The sequence below is a fragment of the Cynocephalus volans genome, chromosome 10 (genome assembly GCF_027409185.1).
Source record: "Cynocephalus volans isolate mCynVol1 chromosome 10, mCynVol1.pri, whole genome shotgun sequence".
NCBI classification, from domain to species: Eukaryota; Metazoa; Chordata; class Mammalia; order Dermoptera; family Cynocephalidae; genus Cynocephalus; species Cynocephalus volans.
The window spans coordinates 132,967,874-132,992,414 of NC_084469.1; the positions used below are offsets into that span (position 1 = coordinate 132,967,874).

Sequence of the window (24,541 nt, forward strand, 5' to 3'; positions counted from 1 at the left end):
AGCTGTAAAGATACAAAAATGATTAAGATATAATCCCTTGAGGAAGTCACAACCTTATTGTAGATATTGGTATTGTCAGACTCTGGGAGAGCTCTGTTAAAAGCCCCATTAGAAGTATACCTTTAAATGGTGGACTTCTTGAATTTTGTTATATCTCAGAACTTCAGATATGCTTCATTGCATTGTTAACATTAGTAGAATCATGGTCGGTTTTCAATGTCAGGCAGGAATTTATTACATAGGAAATTCTCTATTGTTCAGTCTAGATAAGAAGACATATGTAAGGTGAGAGTAAGCATATTCAATTTTTTTTTTTTTTTTTTGTCTTTTTCGTGACTGGCACTCAGCCAGTGAGTGCACTGGCCAGTCCTATATGGGATCCGAACCCGCGGCGGGAGCGTCGCTGCGCTCCCAAGCGCTGCACTCTCCTGAGTGCGCCACGGGCCGGCCCAAGCATATTCAATTTTAAGGAAGGTAATATTACTTCATATTCACAATATTATGCACAACAATTAAGAAGAAACTATTCTTTGCTTTAGCAATCATGTCTTTAGGGAAGAGAGATCAGTGAGGGTTATTGTAATAAGCCACCATCTTATTACAGTAAATTTATTTATATTCACACATATACACACATATGTATTAGATGCTATATGATATATGTATATTGGACACATATAGATATATAACATCATTCTCCCTGGATAAGCTCTGAAGAGTATATAGCATAAGTTTTAAATTTGTACTTACTATCTTTTTTTTTTTTCTATTTTATGCTAATAGCTACTTTCGGGGTAGTACTTTCCAAGTACCACATTGTTTCAAAACTTCTGTCATTATTGCTTAATGAAAGTCTGGATCCAGAAGAAAAATTTAGCATCATACTTACTCTTGGACATTGCACAGAAGATTGTGGTAAGTATTAGGTTTATTTAGTGTGCTTATTAAAACAGTGAAGGGGAAGTATACTTTTTTTTTCCCTGTAATCATGTGAAAGCCCTAAAAGCATTGCCTTTCTTGCAGCCATTCAATCCCCAAACCAGTCATTTTATCTCCTCATTCTCCTTCACACATTGTACAATTAACTCTATATCTGTGGGTTCCATATCCTTGGATTCAACCAATTGTGTTTAAAAAATATTAAATAAAAATAAAAAGTAACAATACAACAATAAAAAAATAAACAACACAGTATAACAACTATTTACGTAGCATTCACATTGTATTAGGTGTTAAAAGTAATCTAGGAATTATTTAAAGTATACAGGAGGATTTGCATAGGTTATATACAAATACTACACCATTTTATATAGGGATCTTGAGCATCTGTGGATTTTGGTGTCCATGGGGCATCGTGGAACCAATCTCCCATGAATACTGAAGGATGACTGTATTCAGTCACTAGGACCTGTGGTTCTACTTCTGTTTACCCCTCCTTATAACTTTCTGTCCAATTCCAGTACTGCTCTTCCAATTTAGGCCCTCAGCACCTCAACATCTTTCACTAATGCTATTGCAATAGCTTCCTCCCTATGCTCCTTTCCTTCTGTTTCCATTTTGTGGTCCATTCTTCACATTGCTTCACAAATCTGGTCCTGTTCTCCCTTGCTGAAAAACTTCAGTTTCTTTCTTTCTCTACCTATGATTCTCTCCTCTCTTTATTCTCTTTCTCCTCCCCTTCCATTTTCCTCCCTCTCTCCATTTTCTTCTTGCTCTCCCTCTGTCTAATCTACTCCTTTCTAACCCTCTCCATTTTCTTCTCTCCCTCTCTCCCTTCTTCCAAACTCCTCCCTCTTCTTCCCCCCCTCACTTTTCTATTCTCCTCCCTTTGCTCTCTCTTAGTTCTTCTCTTTCTTCTCTCATTTTCTGCTCCTTCCATCAGTTTATTTCTATATACTTTCTATAAAACTCTGTATGATATAGGATTTGCTATACCTGTTTTTAAACCAAGGGAGGGCAGTTTGTTTACTCTTATGAGGTAAGATACTACTCTGTGGCTGCATTTCAGAGTCATCACTAATCAGGCTTAAGTAATTTTGTGTAAGTGGATTATTTCCTAAATTGAAAATACTTTTAAAGCTGTTTATGTTTTCCTCTACTTAAAAAAAAATTTGAACAGTGTTCATAATTATCACAAGGAAGAATTATGACCTCATGCATATAGTTTATGATGAAGTAATTGTCTTCTACTTTAATTTTTCATGTTTTCTAGAGGAAAATCAGTATGACCTATTTAAAAATAATGGACTTCCACTCATGATACAAGCCTTAACTGAATCTCAGAATGAGGAACTAAACAAAGCTGCCACTTTCGTGCTTCACAACTGCAGAAGAATTAGTAAGTTTAGTGTTACTTTAAGAAAATACTAACCAAAGTTTATGAAGGGGAATTGATAACTGCTTTAATGAGCCAAGCCCCTTTAGCTCCTAGGTTCTTTTTACATTTGAAAAGCAGAGTGTATAATTTGAATATGACAACCTAGGAAATTTTCAGCATATACAATCCTATATGAAAGAGAGCAGCAACACAGATAATTCGTTTATTTTATGCCATGTGGACAAATTTAGTTTGTAGGACTTAAATTTGAAGAGTAAGGTTGATTTATTATCAAATCATAAAAGCACATTCATTTATTTAAAAAATGTTTGCATTTCTCTTATGTGCCAGGCTTTGGGGATACAATGAGAAAAAACAGTCTGTGCACTCATAGAGCTTAGTTTAACTAGAAAAATAGACAGTAATTGAATAATCTCAAAAGTGAGATTATATGTTATTATAAATTGACATAACGGTTCTGAAGGGATGGAACACAGATTTTGACAGCCTGTAACAAAGGAATCTAACTTAGACTTGGAGCAGAAAAGACATTGGGAGGAAGTGATTCTTGAGCTGAGATCTGAAAGTATACAGTTAAATAGGTGAATAAAAGGGAATTTGTTATGGGCAAGGGTCTCAGGCATAAGCAACAGTGAGGGCCCTGTCATAGGAGGGAGCCTGGTGCATTCAAGGAATTGATGGCTACTGTGGCTGGAGCAGAGGGCAGTGATCATGATAAGGATTTTGTTCTTTGTGGAAGAAAAATTACAGACCCAATATGTAAAAAAAAAAAAAAAAATGATAAGGAACCACTTTATGGACACTTTAAAAAAAAAAAAAACTACTTTAAAACCAGTATCCATTTACCTGAGGGTGTTTATATGCCTGGCATAACAGAGTTTTGTGTTATTCTTTTTCCTGTAAGTCTGAATATTAAAATTTTATTTAAAACTGTTTGAATCCTGAGCCTCTGCCATGCATACTTTCCACTTATTTTCTGTACGAGTTAGGCAGTTAAGATAGTGTGGATGGACAAAATTTAGGGAAGGGGGAGGTGGGTGGGGTATGAGATTGTTCTTATTTAATTTAAACTATTCAAATAACATTTATAGTAATGGATAAACTCACAGTTTTTTTTTCTGTATTACAAAGCTGAGAAATTGTCTCTAAGTGTAGGAGAATATTCTTTTGATGAAAATGAAGCAGAACAATCGAAGGACATAAAAGTGAAAGATAAGAATCTTGAAGAGCATTGGAAGAAAGCAAAAGAAATTCTACACAGGATAGAACAGCTTGAAAGAGAAGGAAATGAGGTTGGCATCTTTGTTTGAAAGAATATAGAACTTTTTTCAAATGATTTTTAACAGTAGAGATTGGAGGGAAAAAATTTTTTTTCTTCCCAAGTTATTTTTTCAAAACCACATTGAGATATCATCTCACCCCAGTTAGAATAGCTATTGTCAAAAAGACAACAACAAATGCTGGCAAGGATGTGGAGGAAAGGGAACCCTCACACACCGTTGGTGAGACTGTAAATTAGTGCAGCTGTTATGGAAAACAGTATGGAGTTTCCTCAAACAGCTACAGATAGAACTGCCATGCAATCCAGCAATCCCACTGCTGGGTATATATACCCAAAGGAATGGAAATCATCATTTCAAAGGGATACCTGCACTCCCATATTTATTGCAGCTCTATTTACAATAGCCAAGAGTTGGAATCAACCTAAATGTCCATTGACAGATGAATGGATAAGGAAAATGTGGTATATATATATTCGATGGAATACTACTCTGCCATTAAAAAAGAATGAAGTTTTGCCATTCACAGCAACATGAATGAACTTAGAGAAAATTATGTTAAGTGAAATAAGCCAGGCACAGAAAGAGAAATACCGCATGTCCTCACTCGTAAGTGGGAGCTAAATAAAGAAGGAAAAGAAGGAAAGAAGGAAACAAAGAAACAATCACAATAATATCTTGAACTTTCTAAAAGAACAGAATTGTGGTCATTAGAGGTGGGAAAGGGGGAGAGGGTTAGAGAGAAATTAAGTTAAGGGTCACAGAAATTGTTTACATTTGGTAAACGTGAGTATAGTAGTTATCCTGATTTGATCACCACATATTGTACACATGTATTGATATTCAATTATGTGCCCTGCAAACATACATAATCAATTATCTTTCAATAAAAAAAGAAAGAATATAAAATTTTAATGGTTTTAAATGTAAAATTTTGTAGTAATATTTGAGGAATCATCCTTGGACATAGAACAAAAACGATTTTTAAAAAGTAGAAATGAAGACAAACAATGAGAGACATGGAAGATAAAGCCAAGCTCTAACATCTGACTAATAGGCGTTCAAGAAAGAGAAAAGATGGAGAAGTAATAATATTCTCTCTTTCTCTCTCTCTCTCTCCCGCTCTCCACACACGCATGCACGCATGATGGTACTTCAAAAAGTTCATGAAAAAATGAAAGATAATACAAGTCTTTCCGCAAACTTTTTGAAGTATATATATATTTTTTCTCATATTTTTTCTATTTGTGCATGCTTTGTATCTTTGTGTATACATATATTTTAAAAAATAAACCATAGTGTCCAAGTTAGTATAGTATAGTGAATTCATTCTTTTAAATGAGTAGTATTCCGTATTGTAAATGTGCCATAATAAATTTAACCAGTCTTTTATTGATGGACATTTAGATTATATTTCTCAACAGTATAAACAGCTCTAGAGGAAATGCCTGCTACACATATATGTATATATGTGTGTGTATATTTTATAGCAGTTTTATTGAGTTATAACTCACATACTACACAATTTGCCCATTTAAAGTATGTAATTCATCAGTTTTTAGTATATTCACAGAATGGCCCAACCATCACTACAGTCAATTTTAGAACATTTTCATTATCCCAAAAAGAAAACCCATACCCTTAGCAGTCACTCTTTGTATTCCCCTAGGCAACCACTAACCTATTTTCTGTCTCTATAGATTTGTCTATTCTGGATTTTTTCATGTAAATAGAATCATATACTATGTAGTCTTTTGTGACTAGCTCCTTTCATTTGGCATAATGTTTTCAGGGTTCATCCATGTTGTAGTATATATCAGTACGTCATTCCCTTTTTAAAAAATAGCTTTATTCACATACCATACAATTCACCCATTTATGGTGTATAATTCAATGCTTTTTTTGTAAATTATATTATTGATTCTTTTAAATTATGGTAAAATGTATGTAACATAAAATTTCCATTATAACCATTTTTAAATTAACAATTCTGTGGCATTAAGTACATTCACAGTGTTGTGCAACCATCTTCACTAACTAGTTACAGAATTTTTCATCACCACAAAGGGAAACCCCATATCTGTTAAACAGTTATTCCCCATGCCTCTCTCCCCCAGCCCCTGGCAACAAGTAATCTGCTTCCTGTTTGTGGATGTTCTATTATAGATATTTCATGTAAATGGAATCATACAATATGTGGCCTTTTGGGTCTGGCTGCCTTCCCCTAGCATGTTCTTAAGGTTCATCCATGTTGTAGCATCTATCAGAACTTCATTCCTTTAAAAATTTTTTTTTGCTAAAATATATATAACATAAAATTGATTATTTAAACCATTTTAAAACATACAATTCAGTGTCATTATGTATATTCACATTTTTGTGCAACCCTCACCACTATCTGTTTCCAGAACTTTTTCATCATTTCAAACTGAAACTCCATACCCATTAAACAATAAATAGTTCACCATTTCCCTTCCCCCAGCCCCTGATAACCACTGTTCTACTTTCTGTCTCTATGAATTTAACTATTCTGGGTACCTCATATAAGTGGAATCATGCATAATTTGTCCTTTTGTGTCTGGCTTATTTCATTTAGTATAATGTCTTCAATGTTCATCAGCATGGTGGTATGTGTGTGGAGTTTGAATTCTATACCAACAGCCAGCTCTCCAATACCAACGGGTTGTCCAACAATTCAATTCTGAAAGTTAACTCCTGGAAATAGCGCAGACTCCACAGGTTAAGGGCTCAGTCCCAAAAAACTGCCCCCATTTCAGCCACAAGTCGTAAGTCTCATAAGCCACCTGTACTTCTGACAGACCAGCTATAAATTTGGAGGTTCCCACAACACCCTCCTCAGGTTCAGTAATACACTGGAATGACTCTCAGAACTCAGGAAAACACCTTACTTACATTTGCCATTTTATGAAAAAGAATACAACTGAGAAACAGCCAAATGGAAGAGATGCATAGGGCAAAGTATAGTGGGGGTGGGCACAGATCTTTCATGTCCTCTTCAGGCATGCCACCCTCCCAGCACCTCAGTGTGTTCTTCAATCCTTTCTGGAGGTGGTGGGGGAAAAGGGGAACCAGGGACAAAGACCAAATATACTTTTATTATACCACAACGTGTGTTAGAATTTCTTTCCTTTTTAAGACTGAATAATATTCCATTGTATGTATAATACCATATTTTGTTTGTCCATTCATCCATTGACAGACATTTGAATTGTCTTTTACCTGTTGTCTATTGTGAATAATGTTGCTGTGAACATTGGTGTAGGAATATTTATTTGAGCCCCTGCTTTCAGTTTTTTTGGTTTTATGGGGAGTCTTCAGAAAATTTCTGAAAGGATTCATACTATCTTTTAATTCGATTTTTCCACAAGATTTTTGAAGTACACTCATATACCTAGAAGTGTAACTGTTGGATCATATGGTAATTCTGTTTAGTTTTTTGAGGAACTACCAATGTGTTTTTGTATCACCTGCACCATTTTACCTTCCCACCAACAGTGCACAAGGGTTTCATTTTCTTCACATCCTTGCCGACACTTATTTTGCATTTTTAAAATTACATCCATTCTAGTAGGTGTGAATTGATATCTCATTGTGGTTTTGATTTGCATTTCCCTAATGACGTTGAGCATCTGTTCATGTGCCATTTGTTTATTTTCTTTGAAGAAATGTCTATTCATATTCTTTGCACATTTTGATTTGGTTTTTTTGTCATTTGGTTGAGTTATGGGAATTTTTCATATATTCTTAATATTAATACACTTATGAGATATATGATTTCCAAATATACTTCTCCTGTTCTGTAGGGTTTCTTTTTACTTTCTTGATGTCTTTTGATGCACAGAAGTTTTTAATTTTGATGAAGTCCAATTCATCAATTTTTTCTTTTGTTGTTTGTGCCCTTGGAGTCATATCTAAGAATCCATTGCCAAATCTAAGGTTAAGTACTTAGTTACTTTTTATGGCTGAATAATATATATGTCACATTTTATATTTATTAGTTGATGGACATTTGGGTTATTTACACTTTTTGGCTATTATGAATAATGCTACTATGAACATTCATGTACATAATCTTTTCATATTTGTGTATTTCATGGGAGAAATTTTTAGGAGAGAATTGCTGGGACTAATTGTGCATGTTCTGCATTTTGATAGCTATTGAAATATGGACAGTCATTATAGCTTCATGGGCAATAATAGCAAGAGCACTGGAGTCAGACTGCCTGAGTTTGAATTCTGGCCCCATCACTTACTGCCTGTCTGTGGAATTTAACAGAAGTTATTTGCTGTCTCTCTGCTTGAGTTTGGTAAATGGGTGTAATAACAGTACCTCTTAAACACCTAGAGTTGTGGCAAGAATTAGATTAAGAATGTAAAATTCTTAGGATATTACTTGGGACATAGTAAATATTCAGTTAATTTGAGCTATTATTGCCTTCCAAAAAGGGTGGTACACTGGCCCCAAACATTTATAAAGATAATTATTTCCTCATATCTTTGCCAACATTAGATATGGTCTAACTTTTTAATATTTGCTGATCTAATAGGTGAAGAGTAATGCCTTGTGACTCTTGGCTAAGTCATACGAGTTTAATTTACATTTTTTGAATTATTGGTTTAGTGCTTTACCATGTACGAGGGTACGTTGAAAAGTTTGTGGAAATATTTGTATTATATTTTAATTCTATTTATCCACGAACTTTTTTTTTTTTTTTGTGACCAGTAAGGGGATCGCAACCCTTGGCTTGGTGTCTCCCGCACCACGCTCAGCCAGTGAGTGCACCGGCCATCCCTATATAGGATCCGAACCGGTGGCGGGAGTGCCCGCTGCGCTCCCAGCGCCGCACTCTCCCGAGTGAGCCATGGGGTCGGCCCTATCCACAAACTTTTTGATGTACCCTCATATATATTGGCTATCTATATTTCTTCTGTGGATTGCCTATTCATATCATTTCCCCATTTTTCAGCTGTTTGTCTTTTTCTTAGTAATTTTTAATAACCCTTTATAGAGTAGTTATAATTTCTAACATTTATTGATTGTATACTGTGGTCTAGGTATTTTATGGCCCATCATAAGGTCTAACTGTTCCATGTGCACTTTAAATGATTATATATTATGCTGTCATTGGGTGGAGTGTTCTATAAATGTCAGATCAAGTTCTATAAGTTCAGATTCAAGTCTTCTAATGCTTTACTGATTTTCTTTGTTCTATAAATTACTGAGGCAATGTTGTTGAAATCACCAAGTATGATTGTACATTTCTCTTTTTCCTTTTAGTTTTTGTTTCTTGTCCACACACATTTAGGATCATTGTGTCTTATTAATTGACCCTTTTATCAATGTAAAATGTCCTTGTTTATAGCCTCTCCAATTTTTTTTTTGGTATGATGTATATATTTTTCTATCTTTTTACTTTTTGTGATAACAGCTTTATTGACATATAATTCACATACAGTTCACCCATTTAAAGTGTACAATTCAGTGGTGTTTAGTATGATCACAGATATGTGCAACTATCATCACAATCAATTTTAGAACATTTTCATTACCTGAAAAAGAAACTCTGTACCCTGTAACTATTTCCCTCTCCCCATACTCTAGCCCTAAGCAATCACTCATCTACTTTCTGTCTCTACAGATTTGCCTATTCTGGACATTTCATATGAATGAAACCATATAATATGTGGTCTTTTATGACTGGCTTTTTTCACTTGGCATAGTGTTTTCAAGGTTCGTCCATGTTGTAACATGTATCAGTACTTCATTCTTCTTTATGACCAATTAATTTTCCTTTGTGTGGATATACGCACATTTTGTTTATCCATTCATCAGTTTATGGGACTTAGTCTTTTACTTTTAACCTATCTTTATATTTAGTGTGGGTTTTTTATAGACGGCATATAGTTTAGTCTTTTTTATCCGGTCAGTTTCTGCCTTTGAATTGATATGATCACTCTGTTAAATTTAATGTAATCACTGTTATATTTGATTGTAAATCTACCGTATTGCTATTTGTTTCCTATTTGTCCCATTTATTCTTTGTTCCTTTATTTCCCTACTTCTCCTGCCACCTTTTACATTTTTAAATATTCCATTATATCTCATCTTGTCTTTATTTTTTAGTGGTTGCTTTGGGGTTTACAATATGCATCTTTAACTTATTATAGTCTATATTCAAATAATATTATTCCATTTCATGTGTATTATAAAACTCTTCCAATAGTATGTTTACATTTCCCTTTGTTCTTTGTGTTATTGTTGCCATACATTTTACTAGTACATGCGTTATAAACTGCCCAGTAATGTTATTTTTGCCTTGAACAATTATCTTTTTTTCTGAAATATTTTATTATTAAAGTATTATTTACATACAATAAAAATCACACATTTTAAGTATACATTTTGATGAATTATAATAATTTTATATAGTGGTGTCCCTATCAAGATATAGAACAATTTACTCATCCTAAACGTTTTTGTGTCCCTTTGCAGACGGTCCCATTCCCTATCCCTAGGCTCAAGAAGTCGCTGATGTGCTTTCTGTCATTAGTTTTCTTTTTCTGCAATTGCACATAAATGGAATTATATATTGTGTAATCACTTGTGTTTCACTTATTTCACTTAACATAATGTTTTTAAGATTCACCAAGGTTTTTTTTTCTTTGTTTTTGTTTTTAAATAAAGGATTACCGGTAAGGGGATCTTAGCCCTTGACTTGGTGTTGTCAGCACCATGCTCTCCCAAGTGAGCCATGGGCTGGCCCCCCCAAGGCTGTTTTATTAATATTTTGTTCCTTTTCATTGCTGAAGTAATATTCCATTTTCACTAGATATAAAATTCTAGATCGATGGTTTCTTTCAGCACATTAAAGATGTTATTTCATTGTCTTTTGGCTTTCATTGTTTCTGATAAGTCAGAAGAAAACTTATCTTTGTTCTTCTGTATATAGCATGTCTTCTTTATCCCTTTGGCTGCTTTTAGGATTTTCTCTTTCTGATTGATGATTGGTAGTTTGATTATGATGTGCCTTAATGTAATTTTGTTTATTCTGTTTGGGATTTGTTGAATTCTTGGATGTATGGGTTGATGGTCTTCATTAAATCTGGACAGTTTTTTGGCTACTATCTTTAGATATTTTGAGAGATATCCAATTACATGTATGTTTTACCTCTTGATACCATCTCAGATGTTCCTGAGGGTCTGTTCCTTTTCTCTTTCCAGTCTCTTTTCTGTGTGTGCTTTAGTTTTGATCATTTCTGTTCTCTGTCTTTAAGTCCACTGATCTTTACTTCTGTAGTATCTAATCTGTTGTTAATTCTCTGTAGTGAAATTTTCATTTCTGATATTGTATTTTTAGCTGCATAAATTTTATTAGATTATTTTTTGTCATGCCCATTTCTATTCTCATTATGTTGATGTTTTCCACTTACTTCTTGAGCAAAACTGTTTTAAAATCCTTTATCTGTTAATTCCACCATCTCTGTCACTTCTTGGTTCCTTTTTATTGACTTTTCTCCCTGTAATGGGTCAAAGTTTCCTCCTCTTTGCCTATGTTATCATTTTTAATATAATTTCATGCTGGACATTGTGAATATTAGATTGTTGAGTGTTTGGCATTTTTTGTCTTTTAAAAGGTGTTGGGATTCTTTTTTTATTTCTATTTTTCTGAGTAGTCAAGTGAAACAAGGAGTTCAATCTGTAACTGACTGTGAACAATCAATTGAGATAACTCAATACCGTTGGACTAGCTAGGATTTGTTCTTGAAGGCATTTACTTTACCTTCAGCATAACTTGATCCTTTCAATGATTCTTTACTAAGGTTTGTTAGGGTGGACCTTGAGTAACCTTTACTCTAGGATTAATTTTGTGCTACTTATAAGGTATGTTCTGGCCTTTCTGTGGTCTTTACTGCATGCTGTGTGTTTTAACCAGGTCTCTCTACTCGAGCTGGTCAGAAGTCAAACATCTTCTTGCCCTGTGTGAACACTCACAGTATTCAACTTGTAATTCCTTGGTAGTTATTCTTTCCATAGGAGTTGTTCTTTGTCTTCTCTTGTTGAGTTTTAATCTACTCTTGCACAGTTTAGTATCCAGCCAATAAGTTAAGGGCTTTCAAGCGCAGGTTTCTGGAGTTTGTTCCTTATGTAGCTCACTCCTCATCTATATCCTGCCCTTCAGATACCAGCTGCTTCAGCCTGCTGAACCTCAGCCTCTAATACAAAACCATTGTGCTTTGGTTTGGTTTCTTCTCTGCACCATGGTCTGAAAAGGACCTCCAACCATAAAGCTAAGGACTCACTTCATTTGTTTCTCTTCTATCAGGGATCATATTCTTGTTCTGCCTGTGTTGTCAAATGTCTGAAAAGAATTGTTTCATGTAATATATTTTCTTTTCTTTTCTTTTATTTTTTTGCGGCTGGCCAGTATAGGGATTGGAACCTGTGTCCTTGGTGTTACAAGGCTGTACCCTAACCAACTGAGCTTAACTAGCCAGCCCCATTTCATATACTCTGACCAGTTCTCAGTTGTTTACCGTGTATGGGTTTATTTCTGGGCTCTCTATTCTGTTCCATTGATCTATTTGTCTATTTTTATGCCAGTACCATGCTGTCTTGGTTAATGTAGCTTTATAGTATATTTAGAAGTCAGGAAGTATGATGCCTCCAACTTTGTTCTTTTTGTTCAAGATTGTGGGCTGGCTGGTTAGCTCCGTTGGTTAGAGCACAGTTATAACACAAAAGTCAAGGGTACAGATCCCCACACAGTCCAGCCACCAAAAAAAAAGATTGTTTTCAGTATATGTGGTCTTTTGTAGTTCCATACAAATTTTAAGATCATTTCTTTTTCTATTTCTGTGAGGAATGTCATTGGTATTTTGATAGAGATTGCATTGAATGTGTAAATTGCTATGGGTAATGTGAACATTTTGATTATATTAATTCTTCCAACCCAAGAACATTGGATATCTTTCCATTTATTTGTTTCATCTTCAGTTTTTTCCACCAGTGTTTTATAGTTTTCACTGTAGAGGTCTTTCACCTCCCTGGTTAAATTTACTCTTGGTCATTTCATTTTTTGGTAGCTATTACGAATGGGATTACATTCTTGATTTCTTCCTTAGCTATTTCATTTTGGCATATGGGAAGACTATTGATTTTTATGTGTTGATTTTGTATCCTGCCACTATACTGAATTCATTTATTCTAGTAGTTTTCTGGTGGAGTCTTCAGCGTTTTCTATGTATATGATCATGTCGTCTGCAAATAGGGATAGTGTGACTTCCTCATTTCCAATTTGGATTCCCTTATTGCTTTCTCTTGCCTTATTTGCTGTGACTAGAACTTCCAGTACTATGTTGAATAAGAGTGGGGAAAGTGGGCAATTTTGTCTTGTTCCAGATCTTAGAGGAAAAGGCTCCAATTTTGTCCATTCAGTATGATATTAGCTGTGGGTTTCTCATATATGCCCTTTACTGTGTTGAGGTACATTCCTGTGTTGAGGTATACCTAATTTGTTGAGTGTTTTATAATGAAGCGATGTTGGATTTTATCAAATGCTTTTTCTGCATCTTTTGAAATGATCATATGGTTTTAATCCTTCATTCTTTTGATACAATGTATCACATTTATTGATTCATGTATGTTGAACCCTCCTTGCATCCCTGGGATGAATCCCACTTGATCATGGTGAATTATCTTTTTAATGTGTTGTTGGATTGTGTTTGCTAGTATTTTATTGAGGATCTTTGCACCTATGTTCATTAGGGGTATTGGTCTGTAGTTTTCTTTTTTTGTTGTGTCTTTTCCTGGTTTTGATATGAGGTTAATGTTGGCCTTGGAGAATGAATTTGGAAGTATTCCCTCCTGTTCAAGTTTTGGGAAGAGTATGAGATGAATTGGTATTAGTTCTTCTTTAAATGTTGGGTAGAATTCAACAGTGAATCCATCTGGTCCTGGGGTTTTCTTTGTTGGGAGTTTTTTTAACTGCTTTAATCTCATTACTCGTTATTCATCTGTTTAGATTTTTTAGTTCTTCATGATTCAACCTTGGTAAGTTGTACATGTCCAGGAATTTATTCATTTCTTTTAGGTTTTCCAGTTTGTTTGCCTACAGTTGTTTGTTGTAGTCTCATATGATTCTTTTTCTGTGATATCAATTGAAATGTCTCCTTGTTCATTTCTGCTTTGAGTCTTTTTTTTTTCTTTGTTAGTCTAGCTAAAGGTTTATCAATTTTGTTTATCTTTTTGGAAAATCCAACTCTTTGTTTCATCAATCTTTTGTATTTTTTAAAAATCTCTAATTTATTTCTGCTCTGGTCTTTGTTATTAACTCCTTCTACTGATTTTGGGTTTGGTTTATTCTTGTTTTTATAGTTCCTTGAGGTATAATGTTAGGTTGCTTATTTGACATCTTTCTTCTTTTTTGAGGTAGGCATTTATTGCTATAAACTTCCCTCTTAGAACTGCTTTTGCTCTATCCCATAGGTTCTGGTATGTTGTCTTTTCATTTGTCTCCAGGAATTAATAAATTTTCCTTTTTGATCTCTTCTTTGACCCATTCATTGTTTAGGAGCATGTTGTTGAATTTCCATATATTTGTATGATTTCTAGTGTCCCTTTTATTGTTGATTTCTGGTTTTATTCCATGGTGGTTATACAAGGTAGTTGATAGATTTCAGTTTTTAAAAATTTATTGAGACTTGTTTTGTGACATAATATATGTCTAGTCTAGAGAATATTGCATATGCTGCTGAGAAGAATGTGTATTCTGCAGCTGTTGGATGAAATGTTCTATACATGTCCCTTAGGTCCAACCAGTCTAGAGTAGAGATTAATTCTAATGTTTCCTGGTTAATTTTCTGTCTGGATCATCTGTCCTTTGCTGAAAGTGTTGTGTTAACATCCAACTATTATTGTGTTTGAGTCTATTTCTTCCCTTAAATGTAACAGTAATTGCGTTATATAACTGGGTGCTCCAGAGTTGAGGGCATATATATTTAGAATTGTTATATCCTCTTGTTGAATTGATCCCTTTGTTATTATATAGTTACCTTCCTTATCTTTTTTTACTTTCCTTGGCTTGAAATCTATTTTATCTAAGTATACCTACTCCTCTCTTTTGGTTTCCATTTGTATGAAATATCTTTTTCCATCCCTTCACTTCCAGTTGGTGTGTTCTTTATAGGTGAAGTGAATTTCTTCTAGGCAGCATATTGAAAGTTCTTGTTTTACAATCCATTGAGCCACTCTGTGTCTTTTAATTGGGGCATTTAATCTGTTTACATTTAGAGTTACTATTGATATTTAGGGACTTGTTACTGCCATTTTGTTCCTTTTTTTCTGTTTTTTTTGTTTATCCTTTTTTCACTTCCCCCCCCAATTTTACCATCTTCCTTTATTTGATTTTGATATCTAAGAAAAAAACAAAGCTAACTCTACACTTTGGCATCATTCCCCCCAACTTTTTGACAATTTATTTTTTCAAGTTACATATTTTAATATTGCCTGTCTCTCATATAGCTGTTTTATATGTTAGTGTCTTGTTAGGTTTGTTCTTTAGTCTTCATACTAAGGATGTAAATGGTTTATTTACCACCCTTTTGACAGCGGGGTTGAGGTTGTCTTTGAACTTACTTTACTAATGAATTATGTACTTTCAGATGTTTTCTTGCTGCTCCTTAGTGTTGTCTTCTTTCAGATTGAAGAACTTCCTTTAGCATTTCTTGTAATGTAGGTTTATCATTGATGAATCCCTTAGCTTTTGTTTGTTTGGGAAAGATTTATTTCTCCTTCATATTTGAAGGTCAGTTTTGCTAGATAGAGAATTCTTGGCTGACAGTCTTTTTCCTTCAGCACCCTGAATATATCCTATTCTCTTCTGGCCTGTAGTTTCTACTGACAAATCTGCTGAGAGATGTTTTGGGACTTTGTTGAATGTTATGAGTTTCTTTTGCTGCTTTCAGTATTCTTTCTTTGTCTTTGGTTTTTGATAATTTGATCATGATGTTCCTGGGGGGTGTTATTCCTTGGATTGATTTTGATTGGTAACCTCTGAGCTTCCTGTACCTGGATGATGTCATCTTTCTCTGTACTTCAGAAATTTTCAGCCATTATTTTCTTGAATATACTTTCTACATCTCTTCTTTTTTTTTCTCCTTTGGGTATGCAAATTATGTGGAGTTTATTTCGCTTGAGGGAGTCCAAAATTTGCTGTATTTCTATTACATTTTTTCTTATTCTTTTTTCTTTTTGCTTCTCTGATTTGATAATTTCGTATGTTCTATCTTCAAGCTCACTGATTCTTTCCTCTGCTTAAGTCTGCTGTTTGAGCTTTCTATTGATTTTTTTCAGTTTGGATAATGTATTCTTTACTTCTAGAATTTCTCTTTCTCTCTCTCTCTCTCTCTTTTTTTTTTTTTTTTTTTTTGTAAATTGATTCAGTTTCTTTGTTGAGTTTCTCATTTTGCTCCTGGATTCTTTTCCAGATATCATTTAATTTTCTATCCATATTTTATTGTGACTCCTTGAACATTCTTAAGAGGGTTATTCTGAATTCTCTGTAAGATATTTCATAATTCCACTGTACCTGTAAGTCCATTGCTGGTGTTTTGTTTGTTTCCTTTGTTGGTGTCATATTTCTCTGTTCTTTTTCAATCTTTGTGTCTTTATGTTGATGTCTGGTCATTTGAGGAGACTGCTACTTCTTCTAGGTTTTATATGTGTTCTTTGATGATATTAGACCTTTACTGGTTAATATCAGAGCTTTGTGTCTGGGTCTGTGGTTTTGGTTAATTCCAAAATTGGGGGAACTTCCTGTGGGGACCAGAACTTGAGCTCTGTGCTTGAGCTAAATTGCTGTTTTGCTGCTGATTCTCTGGGAAAGGTCTTTTGTGGAGACTGGATTTTAATTGTTGGCTTTTTAATCAGTTCCAGATCTTGTGAGGTTAGATACACCTGGGCTATGTGGAAATTCTAGCTCAGGACTGAGTAATTCCAGCACTCTGTGCCCCCCAAAGTTCTATGGCCCTTACTAGTCTCCACTAAATGGGCCTGTGCTGATTGGAAGGTAGACCAGCTGCCCATGCTGCACCCCAGTGTTCTCACTGGCCTCTAGGTGGTTCCTTTTCTCAGTTGGCTGTGGACTCCGCTCCTGTGTGGGTCCTCAGAACTCTGTCAGTGGTCTTGCTGGCTGGGGGGCTGGTATGGTGTGCTTTGAGGTCCTCTTCTCCCCTGCAGACTTCAGGCAACTTCACACAAAGGGCTCTGCTTTGGCTTTTGCTGGCCACTGCTCTGTGTGCTGCAGTTTCTTCCTGCCTCTTACAAAGCCATCCCTGAAGTGGCTGGGGCTTGAAATGGTCAGATTGGTTTCTTCTTCCTCTTCCTGCAGCTTTTCCCACCTTCACAAACACTGCAGGTCTCTCCTCCTCTTCCCCTGAGCTCCAGCAGTTCCATGTTGGCAGTCTTTGCTTCCTGATAGCTGTAAATCGGTCAACTGTGGGGGATAATGGCACTGGGGATTGTGTATTCCACCAGCTTGATGATCTAAAGTATCTTATTTTTGTTTCATGGACTTGAGACTTCATTGACATTCTTCTCTTAAGTATATCAGTGATATTTATTTATTTATTTTTATAAGTTTAAAGGAGATGGCATGATAGTTTTCATTTTAAAAGTTTTTTCTTCCTACCCAGTCTTTCTCCTCTGAGGTGTGTGTATATATATATATATATATATATATATATATATATTTTTTTTTTTTTTTTTTTTTTTTTTTTTTTTTTTTTCTTTTTTCTTTTCTTTCTTGGTATCTAGCTTTCTTCAGATTTCTGGTAGTCCTTGGTTGCTGCTCATATTTAAGACTGAGACACTACAAGTCTCCTTAGAAATTTGTTGATTGTGAATTCTTGTAGGATTATTTAGGTGGGTCATTTTCTTTTCTGTTTTTTTTTTTCTTCTCTCTTTTTGAGAACCTCCAGTGTCCGATCTCCTGCCTAGAGATTGTCAGCCAGTGTTCTGGAATCAAAACAGGTGAAAAGGGCTTGATATTTCTTGGTATCCAACATATAAATATTTACTTAGCCTTTGTTTCTTGTATAATATTCTGCCTTCAGCCTTGCTTTGTGCCCTTTAGTGCAGAGTCTCTGTTTTATACTGTCCAGAGACTAAACTTCCAGCCTTGAGGCAGGGGAGGGGCAGGGGTGAGGGAGAGAAACTCTAGAGTCAGTTAACTACCTGCTAAGGGTGTGTACATGGAGTTTGAGATCTAGTAATACTACTGCTACTTATACAGACTTTCATCCAGTCTTCCTGTTTTTAACTCCACCTTCACCACACCTTCTGAAGTTTCTTTGTAACTCTAATCCTTAAGCCTTTTTGGAGGTTGGCAGTATATAGGTAGTTTTTAAAATTTTCTCATTGTCAACTTTGGATTCAGCTTTACCAGTTCTACTAAGTAGGTTATCATTCACCCATCTGCTCTTTAGTTTTGAAAATTTTGTTGCCTCTATGTCTTCCGTTTTTGGGTTTATGCCTTTTTTAAAACTATTGTATTAATAGGTTTGTTGGAAGGGCCAAAAATAAATATGGTGTTTAATTAATCATCTTTATCTGGAAGCTTTCTTATTTCATTATTTTTTATAGTTGCAGAGCATTCCATTAGATGGATATGCTAGCTCCTTTTCTGATAAACACTGCAGTTATTTCCAACTTTTAGTTGTTACAAACAATGTTACAGTTAATAACATTAACATAGTGCACATGTAAAAGCAATCTATCAAATTTTTCTTTACAGATATGCACAATTTTTATTATGAAAGATACTGTCAAGTTGTTTCTCCAGAGATTGTTGACAGTTTACATTCCTACCAGTAATATTTGAGAGAGTCTGCTTTTCCACACCCTTTTGATCTTTGCTGATGTGATGAAGAAAGATATCTCAATGTAGCTTTAATATTCAGTTCTCTTATTACAAGTGGGATGGAGCATTTTTTCATATGTTTAAGAACTATTTATATTTTCCTTCCTGTAAACTATCTCTTTATCTCCTTTGCCTACTTTTCTACAATATTGTTGATCTTTTTTATATTTCATTGTAGTAAAATGTTATTTAAAAAATTATCCTGTAGTCTAAGATATGATTCATACATATTATTTATGGGTGTTTTGATTACCATTTGGTTTCGTTTCTGATCTTTTTTTCCTCTGAGTCTGTGTTCTTGGTCTCTAGCAGAACTTTTAAAACATTTTTATGTGGTTAAGTATATTAGTTTTCTTCTTTTATGATTTATTGATTTTGTGTAATACTTGGAAAGGTCTTTCACCCCTTGAGAATATTAAAACTCATGGTTTCTTTTAGAACATATATAATTTAACTTTTATATTTAAATATTTGATTCATTTTGACTTTCTCTTTGTGTGAACTGTGAGATATCCAACTTAGTTTTTCCCCAGATGGCTGCCCAATTGTCCCAACATTATTTACTAATTAAACTCCCTTTTTCCTTCTATTTTGAACTTCCCTTTTTATCATATATGTTCAATTTACAATCTTAAACTTTTTCTGTGTTCTTTAAAGAAAGTATAAATTGAATTATTAAAGCAAATGGATTATATTGAAATTATTTACTTGTTATTTTTACATTATAGGAAAAAATACAAGGAGAAAACTATTCATCTGTGAACATAAATACTCAGAATAAACTGAAACATCTCCACGCAGATAGTATTGGTGGAGGTACCAAATCAGAAGATAAGGATAAAAGCCAGTCTACACAGCTTCAGAGTTATGAATCCTGTGGAGTTACGTGTAAAGCATGTGCAAATGATGACCTGATGAAGAACTTGTCAAAGAGTGCAAATCCAGTTAATGAGTGTTACAGGGAGAGTGGGCAAAATAAGACTTTATATAAAGCCAATTCAATATGCAAACAGAACTTACACGAAGAAATGACTTTTGAAAAAAATTTTGTTTCTCAATCAAGGTATAGTTTAATAATTTGTTTGTAACTTTTATTTATTCAGCAAGCACTTATTGTGCACTTCTGTGTGCCACACTGTTAAGCACTGGGGATATAGAAATGGTAAAACATGACAGGCTGGCCAGTTGGCTTAGTTGGTTAGGACATGGTGTTAATAACACCAAGGTTCAGAGTTCAATCCCTTATACCAGCCAGCTACAAGAAAAAAAAAAAAAAAAAAAGATAAAACATGGTCTTGGGAGGAGTCTAAAGTAGGAAATGTTGGGAAAGAAGTTTGGATGGGAAGATACGGACCAGTTTGTCTAGGGCCTTACATGTCGTACTCAGAATTTTTGGCTTTAACTCACAGGTTCCTTTATGGGAGCCACTGAGGATTTTAAATCGAGTGACATAATCAGATTTGAATTTTAGAAAGGATACTCAGGAAAAGGAAACGTAAAGTAAAGCCCTCTACCTGAAGTAACAATGTATGCATTGATAATGCATCAGCAATGTAGCAAAACCAGTTTGTAAATTTAAAATGATAAATGGAGTAAGACATGATGAAAATCTGGTTTGTACTTGTCCTTTTGTGTGTTCCCTGCACTTCATCTCCAGTACTCATCCTTTATCCCTCACAGGTAGCTTTTCTTCTTAAACCCTTTCTTGTGAGTGCTCTTCTGATGATTACTGTGCTTAGGAAAAATGAAGAGGATGCTGCTATGTTCTGGACAGGTTGCAGGATAAACTAAGTATCAGGAAGATGAATTACACCATCACCACCTCTTTTTGCTTTCCAAGATCATTCTTGATGTAAATTTTAATTTGATTTCTCAGGGATGTAGAACTAGAAAACAGTGAGATATGCTCTTGGCCAGCCTTCTTGCCCTCTGGCTGAAGCCTTCTACCCATACCCTTCTTCCTCCTTTATGGTTAGCCACATTTCTACCTCAGCTGAGTGTTAATATTTCCATTTCGTTTAAATGCCTTTTTCCTTCTATGTAGTACCTCCTACAAATTTATGTACATGGACAGATATCGATAGCTACTACTATATCTGTTTTCTGGTTTACAGCTCTTGCCTTTTTTCTGTATTACCTGTCACCATTGTGACAGTGTACTAAAAACTTACATTTATTCCTCAAGGATCACAGGGTTCAAACACGCAAATGGTTTGGGTGTCAGGAAGGGTTTTTAAATTCAGGTCCTTAAGTGATTATTGTTCGTTCTTTGCCATTCTGCAGTCCATGTTCTTTTTTTCTCCCACTGACTTTGTTCTTTCCTTTATTTTGCCTTCATTCCCAGCTACTTTCTTTTTATAATCCTTTTCTTCCGTGTTTCTGCTGGCATCAATACTATTGCCCTCTGGAGTCTTGTTTAACTGTCGTTCTAGAAACAACGCTGTAACTGTTGCAGACCCTTCTTTGACAGAATTTAATAGATTTTGGTAGATTGTGGCTCCATTTCCTTCTGCCTGCCAAACACCTAGAATCACACCACTGCTAAGAGAAACATTTGTCAATGCATTGAACAGTATGTTTACTTTTAGTAATCTGTTGTCTATTTTATTTCAGTGACCGTGTTTTTAAGCATCCAACTCAAATTGTCAAAAATAGAAAGGAGTTACCAGTAACAGGTATGACTTTAAATGTTTCTTCTTTGGTTTTTCAAGAAAACATATATTTAGATGATTGATATAGCTAAAAATGTACATTAATATATCTGCCCTCTAAAGTATAAACCACACCTTTGATTCTCTTTCTGGTGTAAAGACCTCAGTTACCTTTTACTGCTATCCAGAATGTTTCTGTTTATCCAACAGGATGACTGGATATATACTACTGGGCTAAAGTTTATGAAAATCTTGAGAATTAACAAATCTTATAGACGTCTGGTCCTTTTCATTAATTAAAAAATTTTGCATTTTGCATTTTTTTCCAGATCCATTTACGTTATGTTCAGACATAATAAATAAAGAAGTCGTCAGTGTTCTAGCAACTGACAATTGTTCCAAAATGTTGAAGTATAGGTGCTCGGGTAAATATATTTTAAATTACAGTTATTTTATAATTAAAGTTTTATATAATATCAGTTAACTAGAATTTATAATACTTCTACCTTTGTGACTTAAACTTCATTTCCTTTGGAGAAATAATGATCTGGAGCATCAAAGCATTCAAATTAACACCCTCTTTCTACATCAGGCTGAGCTCCCAATATTTGTGTATATGAATCAACACAGTTGATTCCTTTTTTTGTTCCTTTATTATTCCCTTTTTGTCACAATTAGTACCATCTGTAACTTTAACCTTACTGAGTAAAATAAAGTTATGTTTTCAGAGCATTAATAAATAGGTATATATTCTGGGTTATGCTATAAACACTATAGGCATTAAGTAGTAAACAATACCTATTTTTATATGTATAATATATAAATATTTCTAGTGTTCCATGTCCTATTATTCATTTTTTTCTGCAGAGCCCACGTAAATGTTCCACAGTACTTATTCTATCCCTCCTCCTTCTTCAAACCCCAGTGTTCCCTCTTTGTTCACTCTTATCTTATCCTCTGTTCTTTAAAGAAAATTGAGATTACTCCACATTCAGCTCAGAGTATCACTGTTCTTCCCTTTTGGATGAAGAGATTAACTCTGTTACTTCTAAAGCTAATGTCTAGCCATAATCTAAATCCCATCTCTTTTTTCTCCCCATTTTAATAATTATGAAATCTTTATCTTCAGTCCCTTATTATCCATTAACTCCTTTTATCCCACCTTAGACTATGCTTATTTTTCCTCATCTTAAAAAAACCCCAAATACTTTGTGTGATTTGCTATCCCTCCAAGTATTCATCCACTCTTCCTTCCACCTTTTATTGCCAGATTACTCTCTTGCTCCCTTCTTTGTCAGTGAATCCATTCCCTTCTTCTGTGGTGTTTATTTGTTTGTTTGTTTGTTTTGCGGCTGACTGGTACAGGGATCAAACCCTGGACCCTGGTATTATCAGCACCACGCTGTAAACATCTGAGCTAACTGGCCAGTCCTCCTTCCCTTCTTAATTCTCTGAAATCTGGCTTTTCTCTTGCCATTCTACTAAACTTTATGTTAAAGGTTACGGTTAGCCTCTTTTTTACCCCCAAAACCAATGACATTCAAAATAATTCTTATTCACTTTAGTATCTCTGCATTGTTGACTACCATTCCTCGAATTCCTTTCCTATCAGGAGTCTAAAGCCACAGTTCCCAAATTGTCCACCTAGGCTCCCTGGGCTCCACAATGAACTAACAAGGGCACTACACAGTATTTTAAAATTTGTAAGGGAAACATAACAATAGTCAACATCCATTGGACACCACATGAACTATTAAGGTAATTCAACTTTCATAGTTTCAACATTAGATTGTACTACTACATTCCTTTTGATGTCATATCTTTGTGAAACTGGGTTTTCAGTGGTTGTGATAAAAAACAAGCACCACGGGCCGAGCCCGTGGCGCACTAGGGAGAATGCGGCGCTGGAAGCGCGGCGACGCTCCCGCCGCGGGTTTGGATCCTATATAGGAATGGCTGGTGCACTCACTGGCTGAGTGCCGGTCACGAAAAAGACAAAAAAAAAAAAAAAAAAAAAAAAAGCACCACATGAAAATCAGTGTAGAACAGGAAATGGGGGTGGCAGTGTCCAGTTTGATTCCAAAGTTTGAGAAGTTGTGTTGTCTCCAATAGATGCAAATATTCCTTTAGGAAGTAAATGTAATTAATTAAAGTGAAATGCAAATATTATTTTTTCTTTCAGTTTAGTTGTATTATTTTTTTTAAATGGCTACTAAATTGTTAGACCATATACTTATTCAGTTGTTTTAGACCTACCAGAATGGTTAGGCATTTCTTTTGGCCTAAGGGTGCCATGCACCAAGGAAGTTTGAGAACCTTTGTCAAAAGTATTCCAGTTGGCAAGTGGATGCTCTAAAACTGTTAACCCCCTTTGATCTCTCAGTTTGTTTGAGGTGGTTCTTTCCTAGTTCCTTTCTTCCCTAGTGATTATTCATTCATTTCACAAACATTATGGAGTGCTTAGTCTGTGGCAGGCACTGGGATCAAAGATGGATAGAACCCAGTCCTTAACTTTATTACTTTTCTTTCTCTTCCTGTCAGATTTCTACAGGTATTCTTCCCAAGACATAGTCTACTTCACTTACTCAGCTCAGTCACTACATTTACTTTTGTGGCATCATCTTTAATTGTATTGATGATTTTCAAATCTGTATCTCAACATCTGGCCTCTACCTTGGGCTATATAGCCTTATTCTTCCATTTCCAGCTATACCCAGGACATACCCTCTTTAATATCTTCTTACTACTTCAAGCTTAATGTGACCTAAACACATCTTTCTTCCTCTTAAATTGCCCTCCTCCCCAGCCACCCCATTTCTGTCAGTGTTGCCTCTATTCTTCTGGTCTCCCAGACTTTAAGCATTGAAACACCTGTGAGTATTTTCTCTTATTACATCTCCTATTTCTTTTTTTTTTTTAAAAGATGACCGGTAAGGGGATCTTAACCCTTGACTTGGTGTTGTCAGCACCACGCTCAGCCAGCGAGCTAACCGGCCATCCCTATATGGGATCCGAACCCGGGGCCTTGGTGTTCTCAACACCGCACTCTCCCGAGTGAGCCACGGGCCGGCCCTACATCTCCTATTTCTAATCTATCAAATTTGGTTCTTTTTTCTTTTCCACATAGGCCCTTTTGGCTTCATGCCTAAATTACTCCAGCAACTTTCTAGCAGTCTTTCAGTCTCAAGTCTTTCCAACCCCTAACTATAAAATGCATATCACAGTGACTCCTGCTCAGAACCAGACCAAGCTCGTTGCTCCTTTTCTATATTGCCTTAACTCTGTTCACATCTCTAGCCTCACACTTATTGTATTGTATTTGTTGACTTTACC

General features: G+C 35.1%; 1 protein-coding gene across 1 annotated transcript in view; it reads left to right on the forward strand.

Annotated features, from left to right (window-relative positions):
* TERB1 (telomere repeat binding bouquet formation protein 1) overlaps positions 1–24,541 on the forward strand; it is a 48,829-nt gene that overhangs the window by 18,244 nt on the left and 6,044 nt on the right. Inside the window, exons 9-14 of the mRNA XM_063110118.1 lie at positions 784–915; positions 2,213–2,338; positions 3,470–3,630; positions 19,286–19,620; positions 21,171–21,232; positions 21,538–21,633. Of these exons, the coding sequence (XP_062966188.1) occupies positions 784–915; positions 2,213–2,338; positions 3,470–3,630; positions 19,286–19,620; positions 21,171–21,232; positions 21,538–21,633 (912 nt within the window). The remainder of the gene's footprint in view (positions 1–783; positions 916–2,212; positions 2,339–3,469; positions 3,631–19,285; positions 19,621–21,170; positions 21,233–21,537; positions 21,634–24,541) is intronic.